General features: G+C 32.5%; 1 protein-coding gene across 8 annotated transcripts in view; it reads left to right on the top strand.

Moving 5' to 3' along the window:
* Mical (Molecule interacting with CasL) overlaps window positions 1-15523 on the top strand; it is a 223137-nt gene that overhangs the window by 196471 nt on the left and 11143 nt on the right. For 6 of the 8 annotated variants that reach the window (XR_013080867.1, XM_076780078.1, XM_076780081.1 and 3 more), the window contains exons 11-19: window positions 4040-4279; window positions 4961-5102; window positions 8226-8347; window positions 8397-8621; window positions 9057-9216; window positions 9291-9454; window positions 9532-9734; window positions 14022-14203; window positions 14293-14417. Coding sequence is in view for 7 of the 8 variants with exons in the window: in XM_076780078.1 (XP_076636193.1) it covers window positions 4040-4279; window positions 4961-5102; window positions 8226-8347; window positions 8397-8621; window positions 9057-9216; window positions 9291-9454; window positions 9532-9734; window positions 14022-14203; window positions 14293-14417 (1563 nt within the window). In the remaining variant the exon portion in view is untranslated. The remainder of the gene's footprint in view (window positions 1-4039; window positions 4280-4960; window positions 5103-8225; window positions 8348-8396; window positions 8622-9056; window positions 9217-9290; window positions 9455-9531; window positions 9735-14021; window positions 14204-14292; window positions 14418-15523) is intronic. The other 2 variants (XM_076780076.1, XM_076780082.1) reach the window with 2 other exon arrangements.

The raw sequence follows: 15523 nt of genomic DNA, 5'->3' as shown, positions 1-15523 counted from the left end.
GAGTTACCATTGCCATGACGCAGAAGGAAGTCATTGCATTCTAATCACTTCGCATAGTCAACGAAAGTGTCAGTGGAACATTGCGAACACTATCGGTTATGTTTTAAATTTTTTCTATATACATACGTATATACATATATATTTATGTTTATGTCATAATATATTTGCTACGCCAGCTTTTGTATTTGTCCTATTTACTAAAAGCATTTTAAATGAACAAATTACGATAGATAACATAAAGGTTGTGTTTTTCTTTTTTTTCTCTAATCTGTATCGGACGATGTTCAAAATAGTGTAGGTAGTATATTGGTCAGAAGAACAACAGAAAGAGAGAATGTTCTTACATACTCATTGACACTTGGAGTGCAGTCCCTTTTAGAATGACGCACAATAATATACAATACACGATCCAGTAAAAATGTACAAGTATACAAGACACATACTCATCTGTATAGTATGGTAACGATAGTAGCAAAAGATGATCATTAAAGTTGTAGTCCTAAATTTTAAAAAGAGTCGTATAAGAATATGGAAGACCGTAGAAGAAAAGAAAGAAAGATAAGTCTAACAATCAATCTATAAAATGTAAAACGCAAAATGACGAGTGATGATACATATCTGAAACATGAATCGATGGAACTGATAAATCGCTCAAAATTCAGAACTGCAATTTTAATTTCGCTTTTGACGATCATCTTTCTCCTTTATATCCATTTCAAAATACGCAAATCAATGTGTGTCGTGTTTTAATTTCGCTTCATCAAGAAACAAATAATAGACACTTTTACTCGATCACGTATTTTATATTATTCGTGAACCGTTCTGAAGAGAACCATTAGTTAACCTATTCTCCCGTTCTGTTGCTCTCGTGTCTAATAAGCTACATTGTTCTAAACACACCACGAATAGAGTTATTTCCCATTTTAACGAGTGTCCTGCTAAAAGAAGAAAAAATGTAGATCTTAAAAACTAGAAACATTTAACGTCCTCGTTTTAAAGTGAAGCAGATTAGCGTAGCTCGATCTTCGTTTACCTTGTTTTCATAATACTATCTTGTCACTTATTGTGATCGTACGAGTGTAGTAGATACAGTAGTGCCCACATAAGTGACCAAGCTCGGGACTGGTCTTGGTCATTTATGTGGGCATGGTTAGTTCTCCGAATTCAACGGAGATAAGGAAAGAGGATAAGTGCGAGTGAGATACAATAGCTGGCATCTGAAACCATATACATAGTGTTCGACCACCTCTGAGAAAAATTTTAATGGGAGATTCTAGAGGCCAAAATAAGAGAAAAATCAAGAATACAAATTTGTTGATGGAGGCTTCGTTAAAAAGTTATTAACGTTTAAAGTTCCACCCGTACTGAATTTTTTTTTCTAGAAAGTGGATAGGATTTCTGTTGAGAAATATCAGGTTCCCTTGTATAGGAATTGATTAAATAACTATATATAGATAATATTTAAATGTTAAACACAACCACTTTCATTATCCATTAGATATTACATAGTTAAACATAAAATACAGTAATGTCGACCATGTGACTCGAACAAAAGACACGGGAATCCCCGCACTATCTTTAATCTTATAGGTGTCGCCACTTTGGCTGCGTGCTCATTGCCGCGAAATTATGAACGGTTCAACAATTTCGGGCCAAACAAATTTTTCGAATTTTTTTCTAGAAAGTGGGTAGGATTTCGGGGGTAGGTCGATTCACCAAAAATGATTGTAATTGACCCCCACAACCGAAAATAATTTTTCCAGAATGATTTGAAATTTTTTAATTTCGACGAAAACTTTCACACCTTCTCGAATTTTTTTCTCGGTAATAGTTAGGATTTCGGCGGTATGTGTATTCACCAAAAATTATTGTAATTGACCCCCGTAACCGAAAATAATTTTTCCAGAATGATTTGAAATTTTTTAATTTCGACGAAAACTTTCACACCTTCTCGAATTTTTTTCTCGGTAATAGTTAGGATTTCGGCGGTATGTGTATTCACCAAAAATTATTGTAATTGACCCCCGTAACCGGAAATAATTTTTCCAGAACGATTTGAAATTTTTTTTGCGTCGAAGAATTTGGGCACCTACCCCTGTCGATTTTTCTTAAAAATTTGTTATTCATTTTTGATAAATTTGTTTGACGCTCTACAGAAAAGTTGTCCAATACTTTTTTGTAGGAATCCATTGGCTCTGCTTTCGAAAAAAATTTCAATGAGATACCTTTATTATTGTAGGAGTTATGGCCGTTTGAAAATTGGTCCAGTTTTAGGGGGTTTTTCTCACTTTACGGTGTCAAGGAACAACTTTTTCAATATTGTTAGAATTTCTACATATACTCCATCAAAATACGTGTAGTTTGCTTTTTTAAACATTAAAATCCTTCAATCCGTTCAGGAGTTATGACATTTTAAAGATTCGCATGAAAATTCAGGCAGACATTTCTGGCCAGAAATTATATTTTCGGTGAGGAATTTTTTTTTTCGAAACTGAGTAGGATTTCGAGGGTATGTCTATTGACCAAAAATGATTGTAATTGACTCTTGCAACCAAAAATATTTTTTTAGATTCATTTGAAACTTTTTAATTTTGTCGAAAAATTTCAAACCTTCTCGAATTTTTTTCTCAAAAATGGCTACGATTTCGAGGGTATGTCTAATGACCAAAAATGATTGTAATTGACCCGAAAACCTAGAAATAATTTTTCCAGAACGATTTGAAATTTTTTTTTACGTCGAAAAATTTAGGCATCTACCGCCTGTCGATTTTTCTTAAAATTTCATTTTTAATAAATTTGGTTGGCGCTGTACAGAAAAGTTGTCTAATATTTTTTTGTAGGTACCCATGAGCGCTACTTTAGAAAAAAGTTTCATTGAAATATATTCACTATTGTAGGAGTTATGGTCGTTTGAAAATTGGACCAGTTTTAGGGGGTTTTTCTCACTTTACGGTGTCAAGGAACAACTTTTTCAATATTGTTAGAATTTCTACATATTCTCTACTAAAATACGCGTTGTTTGCATTTTGAAAAATTAAAATCCTCCAATCCGTTCAGGAGTTATGACATTTTAAAGTTTCGCATGAAATTTCAGGGGAGCATTTCTGGCCTCACATTAGATTTTGTTGAAAAATATCAGGCCCCCTTGCATAGGGACTGATTAAATAACTATATATAGACAATATTTAAATGTTAAACACAACCACTTTAATTATTCATTAGATATTACATAGTTAAACATAAAATACAGTAATGTCGATCATGTGGCTCGAAGAAAAGCCACGGGAATCCCCGACTATCTTCAACCTTATTTGATGCCATTTTGCCAGAAGATTATGAACAGCTCAACAGATTTTCGCTAAAGAATTTTTTTCTCGAAAGTGCGTAGGATTTCGGGGGTATGTGTAATGACCAAAAATGCTTGTAATTGACCCCTGTAACCAGATATAATTTTTTTAGTGTGATTTGAAATTTTTTAATTTCGTCTGGAAATTTCAGTACCTACTCGAATTTTTTTATCGAAAGTGGGTAGGATTTCAGGGGTATATGTATTCACCAAAAATGCTTGTAATTGTGCCCTGTAACCAAGAATAATTTTTTCAGAACGATTTGAAATTTTTTAATTTAATTTTTTAGTAACTCTTTAATGAAGCCTCAGTCAAGAAATTGATATCCTTGATTTTCGTCTTATTTTGGCCTCCAGAATCTCCCATTAAAATTTTTCCCATGGGTGGTCGAACACCCTGTATACAATGTGTGTCGATAACGACTGGCGTTAAGTTCCACTCGACATGCTTGATGTTTGAAGCCATTTGGCTTCTAAGAATTGGTGGGAATAACTCTGGTCATTTATGTGGGCAAAAATCCGGTCACTTATGTGGGCACTACTGTAGTTAAAACGTGTAACATGAACGTGTACACATTTGTGCAAATTAATTTTGGCAAAGAAATGAGACTTAAGCTGGAAAATAGAAACAGACGTCGAATATAATTGAGAAATTAATGTCACGCTGTTGTACGTTTTGCGGTGCACGTAAAGGAGGAAAGACAGAAGAAACTCAGCGAAATAGAACAAAATCGTGCAGAACGTATGAGAAGGCGGCAATATTTGCGAAAGATGGCGACGCAGCAATTCTACAAAAGTATGCAGATGCTGCAGGCGAATGCGAAACGCGAGAAAGACGAGCCGTTCGAAGATTATTCGATATTCTTGTATCGCCAAACAGCAGCGGATTTCAAGGATAGAGTGAAATATCTAGAACAGAAAATATTACACCCAGTAAGCTGGAAAGTGAATGATTTGGGAGTGTGTAATGTCTTTTTTTTCTCTTTTAAGTAATCTCTTAACAAACGGTTACATATATTTTAAAAATACAATTATTTATCCAACGATACAATGGATAATGTTATAACATATATATCTATAATATAATACAATAAATTTTGTATGTAAATGATTTAGTTGTGGACTGCTCGTTTGCATACTAATTTATTTTATTACAGCGGGCAATAAAATTGTTCTGTTATTTTTCGTTACAAATTAAAGACGAATATGCTAACTAACCATACAAAATAAAAAAACAAAAAGAGTACAAAACTACGAATTTTATGCATGCGATATGCATTAATAATATTAAACAATGCGAAGACTTCCAGTTGTGCTACTAACTGTACTCACAAAATAATGGTATTTATAATATCAACAGAATATTTTTATATATCTTCTAAAATGCTATGACACTAACACTATACACTGTGAGATAAATAAACGCGACACGCTAATCAGCTAATCATAACAAATGTATATTAATGAAAGTCCTGGTCTCCTTCTATACGTCTACTGCGATTACAAAAATTATGGTGCATTCTCGCTTCTTTTTACAAGTTTTACGAATCTGTGGTTGTCTTTATCATGGACTTGTATCTATTCAATTCGTTTCACACTATTAATTACTTCTAGGATAGAGAACCTAAGATACATGCTGGCCATCGTAGGAATAGTATAGACGAAGAATTTTCTGGGAGAATAAAAAATATCGAGGACAAACTAAAGGGATCCACTCCGTCTGAAAAGAAACCCAGGGATCTTCTGCGCGCCATTGGTTTGTGTTACGTTATTTTCTGTTTCCTTAACACTAGATTTACGGGCATTGATAGCACGTATATTCATTGATACCTCTCGTGTTGACGATTACCTTAAAATACGATTTTTCTTTTAATTAAAATATGTATTCATGCCATTGCATCAATCAAGTTCAACATAAGTTGTTAAAAAATAATATTTACGTGTTCTGCAATTTTAAATATGGAATCTGACATCCGTCAAATTGACGGCTTCCGTAAATCTAGTGTTAAATAATTTTCGTTTTTCTTAACACTAGATTTACGGATGTTGATTATATACCTATTTTTACTGAAATAAGTCAATTTGACTCGTACAATAAAATTCAAGTTGTTTGTAAAAAGAATAGTTCCAAATCAATTTAAATGAAAGATTTATTATTAAAAATTTCATTAAAAACATTTTTTACGTATACACTGTGTTTTTTAAGTATATTTAGCAAAAGAAATTTTTTCTGATTTTTCCCAACGATGGGAACCCTACGTAATTAGATGTAAAGTAAATATCAATTGAAATACCTTTTACAAATAAATATCGAAATTAACTTGGTGAAATTATTTGACAAAAAATTGATTTTATAGAATTATATTATTTCACTACAAATGCTCTGTTTACGCGCGATGTATAAGTCGGAATTATGAAAGAGTTTTTTTTGGCTCAGCTAACTAATAAATTGACAAGATTGAACATGAATGTTTACGCGTAAATTGGTGTTAGAATTCTGATTCTTTATGTAAGCCAGAAATTTCATTTGCAAAGCAATTAACTGTTAAATCATTTTATGAGTCAAATTGACTCACAATCGTAAAAATAGGTATGCCACATTCGACAATACGAAATGAGGGGGTAAGTCGAGGGGAGGAATTCATATTTATGTATAATTTATTACAAAATTAAAAACCAACATATGTTATTAAAAAATAATATTCAAGTTTTTTATATACAGGGTGTCAAAAATAAGAGGAAAATCAAGAATACCAATTTGTTGATGGAGGCTTCGTTAAAAAGTTATTAACGTTTAAAATTCCGCTCGTATTGAATTTTTTTCTCGAAAATGTGCAAGATTTTGGGGGTAGGTCTGTTCACCAAAAATGATTGTAATTGACCCCCGTAACCGAAAATAATTTTTCCAAAACGATTTGAAATTTTTTTTTTCCCATCGAAAAATTTCACACCGTCTCGAATTTTTTTCTAGAAAATGGGTAGGATTTCGAAGGTATGTGTAATGACCAAAAATGATTGTAATCGACCCCCACAGCCGGAAATAATTTTTCCAGAATGATTTGAAATTTTTTTTCGCCGAAAAATTTAGGCACCTACCCCTTGTCAATTTTTCTTAAAAATTCGTTTTTCATTTTTAATATATTTGGTTGGCGCTGTACAGAAAAGTTGTTCAATACTTTTTTGTAGGTATCCATGAACTTTAGTTCCCGCCAAAATTTCAATGAAATATATTCACTATTGTAGGAGTGATGGCTGTTTGAAAATTTGACCATTTTTATGGGGGTTTTCTCACATTAAGGGGTCAAGGAACAACTTTTCGAATATTCTTGGAATTTCCACATATTTTTCATCAAAATACGCGTTGTTTGCCGTTTGAAACATTAAAATCCTCCAATCCGTTCAGAAGTTATGATATTTTAAACATTTACATGAAATTTCGAGGAAGCATTTCTAGCCAGAAATTATATTTACGGTAGAGAATTTTTATCTAGAGAGTGCGTAGGATTTGGGGGGTATGTGTAATGACCAAAAATGATTGTAATTGATTCCCGGAACTGAAAATAATTTTTCCAGAACGATTTGAAATTTTTGAATTTAATTGTTAATAACTTTTTAACAAAGCCTCAGTCAAGAAATTTATATTCTTGATTTTCGTCTTATTTTGGCCTCTATAATCCCCCATTAAAATTTTTCCCAGGGGTGGCTGAACACTCTGTATACAAAATCAAGAATACCAATTTGTTGACGGAGGCTTCGTTAAAAAGTTAGTAACAATTAAATTAAAAAATTTCAAAACGTTCTGGAAAAATTATTTTCGTTTGCAGGGGTCAATTACAATCATTTTTGGTGAATAGACATATCTCCGAAATCCTATCCACTTTCGAGAAAAAAATTCGAGTAGATACTGAAATTTTTAGACGAAATTAAAAAATTTCAAATGTTACAAAAAAAATTATATTTAGTTACAGGGGTTAATTACAATCATTTTTGGTCATTACACATACCCCCGAAATCCTACGCATTTTCGAGAAAAAAATTCCTTACTGAAAATACAATTGGGTGCCTAAATTTTTCGACGAAAAAAAAAAAAATTTCAAATCGTTCCGGAAAAATTATTTTTATTTAGTGGGGTCAAGTATAATTATTTTTGATGAATAGACATACCTCCGAAATCCTATCCACTTTCGAGAAAAAAATTCAAGTAGATACTGAAATTTTTAGACGAAATTAAAAAATTTCAAATGTTACAAAAAAAATTATATTTAGTTACAGGGGTTAATTATAATCATTTTTGGTCATTACACATACCCCCGAAATCCTACGCATTTTCGAGAAAAAAATTCCTTACTGAAAATCTAATTGGGTGCCTAAATTTTTCGACGAAAAAAAAAATATTTCAAATCTTTTTGGAAAAATTATTATCGGTTGCGGGGGTCAATTACAATAGTTTTTGGTGAATAGATATGACCCCGAAATCCTACTCACTTTCTAGAAAAAAATTCGAGGTGTGAAATTTTTCGACGGAAAAAAAAAATTTCAAATCGTTTTGGGAAAATTATTTTCGATTGCGGGTGTCAATTACAATAATTTTTGGTGAATAGACGTACCGCTGAAATCTTGCGCATTTTCGAGAAAAAAATTCAATAAGGGTGGAACTTTAAATGTTAATAACTTTTTAACGTAAGCCTCCATCAACAAATTTGTATTCTTGATTTTCGTCTTATTTTGGCCTCTAGAACCCCCATTAAAATTTTTCCCAGGGGTGGCCGAACACCCTGTATAACAACAAAATTCTAAATGAGTCGAATTGGCTCAGTCCGTAAATCTAGTGTTAAATAATTTTCTCTGAAAGTATAATTTTGCCATTCTGTCGCAACAGGCAAGATCGAGAAGACTGATTGGAACGTGAAGGAAATCGAAAAAAAAATCGAGGAGAATAAGATGGGTCGTTCCGTTCGACACGATAAAATAGAACGCGTGCCGAAATGGAGTCGAGAACAGGTTGGCATAGAAAAAGATCAACGGTAACCGGTAATCAACGTTTTTTCAGATGTGTATATGCTTCATTCAGTTTTTAGCTCGACAAATCAAGATGGAGAAGAAAGGGCGGGATCAGAAGGATATAGATAGTAAGTATGCTGATATTGACAATACCCTGAAGAGTATAGACAGGAAGATCAAAGAGGGTAATGTGCTCGGGTACAATAAAGTCTCAGCTATGGCTGAGCAGTTTTCGAATAAAAGTCAAGACACGGAACCCAAGGTGCAAAAATCGGTAAATACGATATTACAGAACCTCAATTCTCAAGGATATAGTCAGCAAGATGTTCGAAGTCTTTGTAACGTTTACTATATTTCGTACGGTCTTTAACGCGGAAGTAGTAAATTCGTGTCATGTTCCTGTCTGCCTGTAAATATTATTTGTTATTTTTTCACAAGATACAAGAAAATACTCGTGTTTTAATATAACGTTCCTAACGAGTAACATCTCTAATGCCACACCATTTACTAATATATCAATGACCCTGTTACTATGCTAGTAATATATTTACAATATGTAGTAATCCCCTTCGATTGTACAACGTGTAACAATTAATATATTACTAAAGATGTTTCATTTAAAATGAATGGATGTGCTGACTAAAATTCTTTTTTACTGAACGTTTAAAATCAGTAGGTGACGCTTGAATCATTTAAATTTTTCTTTCAGAATATTAAACCCACGATAACGTTACCTACTCAAGGAGGTGCGGAGGTGTGTCATTTCTGCAACAAGAGAGTTTATTTGATGGAGAGACTTAGCGCTGAAGGGAAATTTTTCCATCGAGGCTGTTTCCGCTGTGAATATTGCTCTACCTCATTAAGAATAGGTTTGTTCTTTGTTTTTCTATCTCGAAGTGTTTTCAAACGATCGATTTCTATACGCTAATTTTTGCAATCGCAGGAAACCATACATTCGATCGGGACAAAAACGGGGGACGATTCTATTGCACGCAACACTTTGGTTTCCCGGGAACGATAAAAGCTCGCGCGGAGAAGAAGAAACTCACGTCGTTGAATAAGGAGAATATACCCAACACGCCTGCAAACTTAAAAATAACGGAAAAGGTAACATTTGTTCTCCAATTGTGTGCTCGAATTACATTTTTACAATTACTGGTATAAATTGGAATTATTACTTTCAGACAAAGATACCTTTGGAGGGCGTTGTTGGGCTTGATTTGCTCGATCGTGGTCAAACGCCTGAAAGAATAGAATTTGAAAATTTGGCAGGTATATCGGATGCCGAAGAACCCCAAAGTCAAATGGACGAGGATGAATGGACTGATAGAAATTTTGGTGCTTCCACTGCAGAAATGGGCTCTAGCGACGACATTTCGGATATGAGGTAATTTATTTCTAGCTATTTCATTGTTTGCAACAGTGTACAGTGAGCGTCAATATAAAGTTAACACTTGAAATGTTCAACTTTTCTTTGAAATAATTTGAAAAGTATTGAAAGCTCAATTTGTCTTCTATAAAAATATTTTTTTTTAGTAATAATTTATCAATAAGCAAGCAAGTCCCTTTGTTTATGATCAATATTACTTAATAATCCGAGATTATTATATTTGTCAATGATCTTTTTCACAGCCACATGGCTTCTTTGCACAACTTTAGCAATTTCTCATAAGGACTTTCTATTTATATGTATGTCGATTATTATTCGATGCTCTTCAACAGTTGTTTGTTTACCCATTTCGAGGTTACACAAATAGTATCTCCCTCTGTTGTTTTGCCATGGAAACAAAACACGGGATTTCCCAAGGTCATATTACTAAACAGTGATGCCAACATAACCTGTTACCTGTAATCAACATAACCAGAAATTGTTGCAATAGTTATAACCGTGTACATAAAAGTAGGGGCGTTAACTTTATACTGACTCAAGGGAAAGGGACTTTTTTTGTTCTTTGCATTATATGTTTGCTTATTGATAAATTATTACTAAAAAATAATATACGTTTTTTATAGAAGACAAATTGAGCTTTCCATACCTTTTAAATTATTTCAAAGAAAAGTTGAAAATTGAAAGTGTTAACTTTATATTGATGCTCACTGTAGTTCAAAGAGACACGAAAGCAACGAAACAAAAGAACGTACTTAATTAGCTGTTGACGTTTCCATCGCTTGAAATATGATTATTTTCAGAATTTATTAGCGATCATTTTTTTCCTTTAACCATAATGTGTAAATCAGTATGCATAATGTTTTCTTTTTCTTTCGAACAAATAATCAGTATACATACACTGCGTGTCATAACTATAAAACAACCCTAAAATTTTCTATACAGAGTGGTCCATGAGACTATTTCAGGTCATAACTCCGTTATTAATGTATTTACGAAAAAATGTCAAAAGAGAAAGGTAAATGACTCGAAGAGCACTACATCCGTAGGACCTTAGATTATTTCAAATTCAACAGTGTATGTGCAATTAAGAATTGCAATCCTTTCTATAAATGGAAATGGATATTTTTTATTGCATTTAAAAACTTATTAAGGTGTCATGGCAAAAAAATACTAGTTCTCGAGATATTTTCAAGAAATATCTTTATCAAAGAAGATGCTCAAACGCTTTATGACTATGTTGTAAACGTAAATACTGTTTTGTCATTGTTATCATAACAGAAACTGATTTGTACGAGAAAGTATTTCATATCATTCAGTAGCAATTTACGTATCACAACTCAAGTACAAAAACTAAGAATTTGAAAAATTGATTGTATTTCACTAAATAATACTTGAAAATATCTTGAGAATTAATAATTTTTTTGCCATGATACCTTAATAAGTTTTTACGTAGAATGGACAGGGGAATAGATTTGTGTAAGAAAAAATATACATTGCCATTTTAAAAAAGAATGCAATTCTTAATTACATATACACTGTTGAATTTGAAAATAATGTAAGGTCCTACGGATGTAGTGCTCTTCGAGCCATTTACCTTTCTTCTTTGACATTTTTTCTATATATCTGTACATGTTGAAATTTGAAGAAACAGAATATACCATATTTGCAATCACGTTAGCAATCTATATTTATCTAGTGTCTGTCACTTAAAATTGCACTAAATTATTGAAACTCATATAGAGGCATATAGTGTAATGTTTCTTTATTTGATACATAACAACAATACAAAAAAACCTTCAGTAGTATTCAGTAAATTAAATAAAATTCGAGGTTGCATATGAAACTTAGCTGTCAGTAAAAATCGTACAGAGGAAATAAGATACAGTTTTAGAATAATATATAATAAAAATTGTTTATATTAATATTTAGTTGGATAACCAAATGCATTTTGAACACACTGCAGTCGTCGAAGAATTGATTTTACTAAACTCTCACAAAATTCAGGTGTTATTTTCGACCATTTTTCTTGCAAAGCTTTTCTAAGGCTTTCCTTGTTTATAATATTGTGTAATCTTACTTTTTTGTCCAGTTCGTTCCAAATATGTTCTATGACATTGATATCAGGAGATTGTGGGGGCGTTTGAAGAACTTTAGGGCAGTTATACAATAATCAACTCTTCACTACATAAGAATTGTGCTTCGTTTAAAATTCTCATTTTCTCAGCATTTTCTTTTAAATTATTTTTTAATATACTCAAATACAATCACTTATCCATTATATTATCAATAAATACTAGATTTCCAACGCCAGATGCTGACATGCAGCTCCAGACCATTTGAGACCCACAGCCAAATTGAATTGTCAAACAGAGATTTTTAATATCCATAGCTGTATTTGGTTTTCTCCATACAATTTTTCTTCCTTCCAAACCGAAGATATTAAATTTCGATTTGTCAGTAAAACTTACATTTTTCCAAAAAGTAAATTGTTCCTTTATACACTTCTTAGCAAATTCGTACCTATTCTTCCCATTTTGCAAACTTCTGAACAGCTTCTTTCGAGCAACTCTACCATGATACTTCTGTTTTCTTAATACTCTTCTAATGGTTGAATCACTTACTTCCTTATTTAAATATTTTTCAACTTTCGACACTAATTTTGGAGCAATCCTTGGATCATTCTTAATTTTTCTAACAATCCATCATTCATCCCTGATATTCAGTTTCTTATCAGTTTCTTATTCACTTTCTTATCTCTCTTTTAATTTATTCACTATACGGTCCTCTTCTTTGTATCCTTTTATTACACATTGAACTGTGCTTCTACTTCGATTAATAATTTTACTAATTTCATTATAACTTATTTTGTTTTTATAGTGATACATAACTAATTCACGCTCTGCTACTGTAGTTTGTTGCATTTTAAGTCTTTTTTATTGATTTTTTGGTAGAACAACGCATATAACAATCAGAATGCTTCTAAATCAGCTAGATTCAATCGTTGCTAACCATTATTAGACAAAAAGCAATTGGGGATTCACTGGATTTTCAGTGTTACCAACTGTGTACGATTTTTACTGCCAGCTAAGTTTCATACACAACCTCAAATTTTATTTAATTTACTGAGTACTACTAAAGGTTTTTTAATATTTATGTATCAAATAAATAAACATTACACTATATGCCTCTATACAAGTTTCAATAATTTAGTACAATTTTTATGTTTTATTGAAAAAATATCGACCGAATTGCTAGGTGTACGATTTTAAGTGACAGTCACTGTATATTTCCTTAAAAACAGTTAAATTATATTTATTCTACAAAAATGAACTACAGAAAATTGATTCATTACTGTTTCATAATTATAGAACCAAGCATTCAAATGTTCTTTTCTGTTGATATTTCGTCAGTTTTGTTTTGTCTAGTCTGTTGGAAGTGTGATATTAATTTAGTTAATAATGCCACATGAAAGTTATTTAAGTGAGCAAGAAAAAGGCAGAATTTTAGCTTTCCACAAAAGTAATGTGAAAATACGTGAAATTGCACATAGACTTATTCGTTCTCACAATGTTGTGACAAATTTTTTTAAAAATCCTGATCTATGTGGGCAAAATGGAAAAGGGAGACCAAAGAAGAAGCTTTCTTCCCGATCTCAATGTTTAATTCTTAACACTGAGCAATTCCAGTAAAACACGTACTGTTTGAAATTCTTGAAAATAGAGGAGGTCTTCTTACATGTTACTAAATTATCATTATAACTTAATTCAATTGTATTCTCAGTGTAATATTTGTATAATTTATTTAATAAGAATCGTCATTCCAGTTTTATAATTATGATACAAGAATAAATCAGCCTTTTGTAATTCTTCCTGTTTTTAGCGGATACAATTTATCCTTCTTTGACAGAATATCGTTTCTTAACGCAATTCCAAATATGGTACACTTTGCTTTTTATTATTTTAACAGTACCACATAAAAATTGAGAAGTCTAGAGTGGTTTTATATTTACGACACACAGCGTATTCAATCAATTGCATTAATTGATTCATATACTTATAATTCTAGTTAATATTACTATCCATCTGTTTATTTTATACGTTAATGATTATTTGTTATTTGAAGGTAGTGTACGATATTATGAATCATATTTAAGAATATCATACTCCAAGTGATAGCAGCTTCGATAACTGAATAAACACTTTTTCTTGTTCCGTTGCTCTCTTTTTTGTATGAAAGATATAAACAAGAATAACAAATTCATTTCTTTTTCTGTTGCTGTAAAAGTGATTCAAATGACGATAACGAAGTATACGAGGAAGCAATCGATCAGCCACTGACCACCGAAGGAACTCTTGAGCTTGCTAAAAATTGGACATTACGGTATTCTTACCCTCATGCTACGCTGGGACAGTCTGATACAGGAAGCAACGAGTACGAAGATTCCAGCGACGAATACACGAACGAAGGTAATATCGTAATAAATTTTGTTTATCGTTTTACCGAATTTTGCAAACACTATCGTCACGCTTCCTTTTTCGTTTTTATCGTTGTTCAGACGATGAGAGTACAACCGCCACGGAAGACGAAGAAGAAATACGCGCAAGAGAACTCAGAAAGCAAGAAGTTTGGCTGAAGCATCCTGCTCGCAGTTCCGGTACGGACACTGGTTCAGAAACGGAGGTGAAAATTTCTCAAGATACTGTAGATAATATAACTCAAGAGTCACTTGTACTTCCTGAATCTGAATCTGTATCTGTACAAGCCCCCAATTACCTTCCCAGTGAAATCGTAATCGATCAAGACATTATCGGCACTAAAGATACTCAGGACTCATCGAATACAGAAATATTACAGAACGATAAATCGATGGTAAATGTGAATCAGCAAATAGGGAACGTGTCTGTAAGCCTAGCATGTGGAAGCATAATTCCAATACCTGATCCCCCCCTTGATTTAATTACAGATAACGTAGTAAATAATACTATTAATTCGAAAGTACCGTTAGTCACTTCTGACCGGTCTGTTGTAGAAAATAGAAGTAAAAATGAAAACACGGTAGAATATAATTCAGAATCTGAAAGTCTAGTAGTGGAAAATGTTCTTTCAAATTTAAGCGAACTTCAGAAAATCTTAAACGAAAATAAATATAATTATTCTACTTCAGAACCCGGTGACATCGATACCAATGAATTGAGTAACAATGAATTAAAAATAATTTCTCTTAACAATGATTTGAATGATAAAGTAACGTCTGATTTAGATATTAAAGCTACAGAAGCGAGTAATACTGAACTGCAAACAGCGTTTGCAGCAATTATGCTTCCAGATGCTATTCCAATTAGTCAAACTAGTTACGATAGTACAGTGCTGCTTAACACCGAAGAAATTGCAAGCTGCAAGGAGCAACTACCTGATCTGATAACTTCTTCCCCAAATCGCAGTAGAAAGTCATCACCATCTTCCTCGTCTGAAATTGATAAATCAACCGAAACATTGTACGACGAATTATACGTGTCCGACACACAAGATAATATGATCGTAGAAGAATTAGAATCAGATGAGACGAAACGACGCAAGGAATTAGAAACCGGCATGTTGAATGAAAAAGCGGACAAATTGAAGTTGTATTTAAAAGACATCGAGCAAATTCCAGTCGTGACCATCACTTCTCCGTCTCCAACAAATGAGAAACCATTACGCGCAACATCTATTGAAATTTCAAAATTAACGGTTCCTAAGGAAGTCCGTAAACAAGTAGTTCAATCCGATGGAAATAATTCATTTGA

This window comes from Colletes latitarsis, chromosome 12, assembly GCF_051014445.1.
Source record: "Colletes latitarsis isolate SP2378_abdomen chromosome 12, iyColLati1, whole genome shotgun sequence".
In the NCBI taxonomy this organism is placed as follows: domain Eukaryota; kingdom Metazoa; phylum Arthropoda; class Insecta; order Hymenoptera; family Colletidae; genus Colletes; species Colletes latitarsis.
This window is presented reverse-complemented; position numbering and strand designations above follow the sequence as displayed.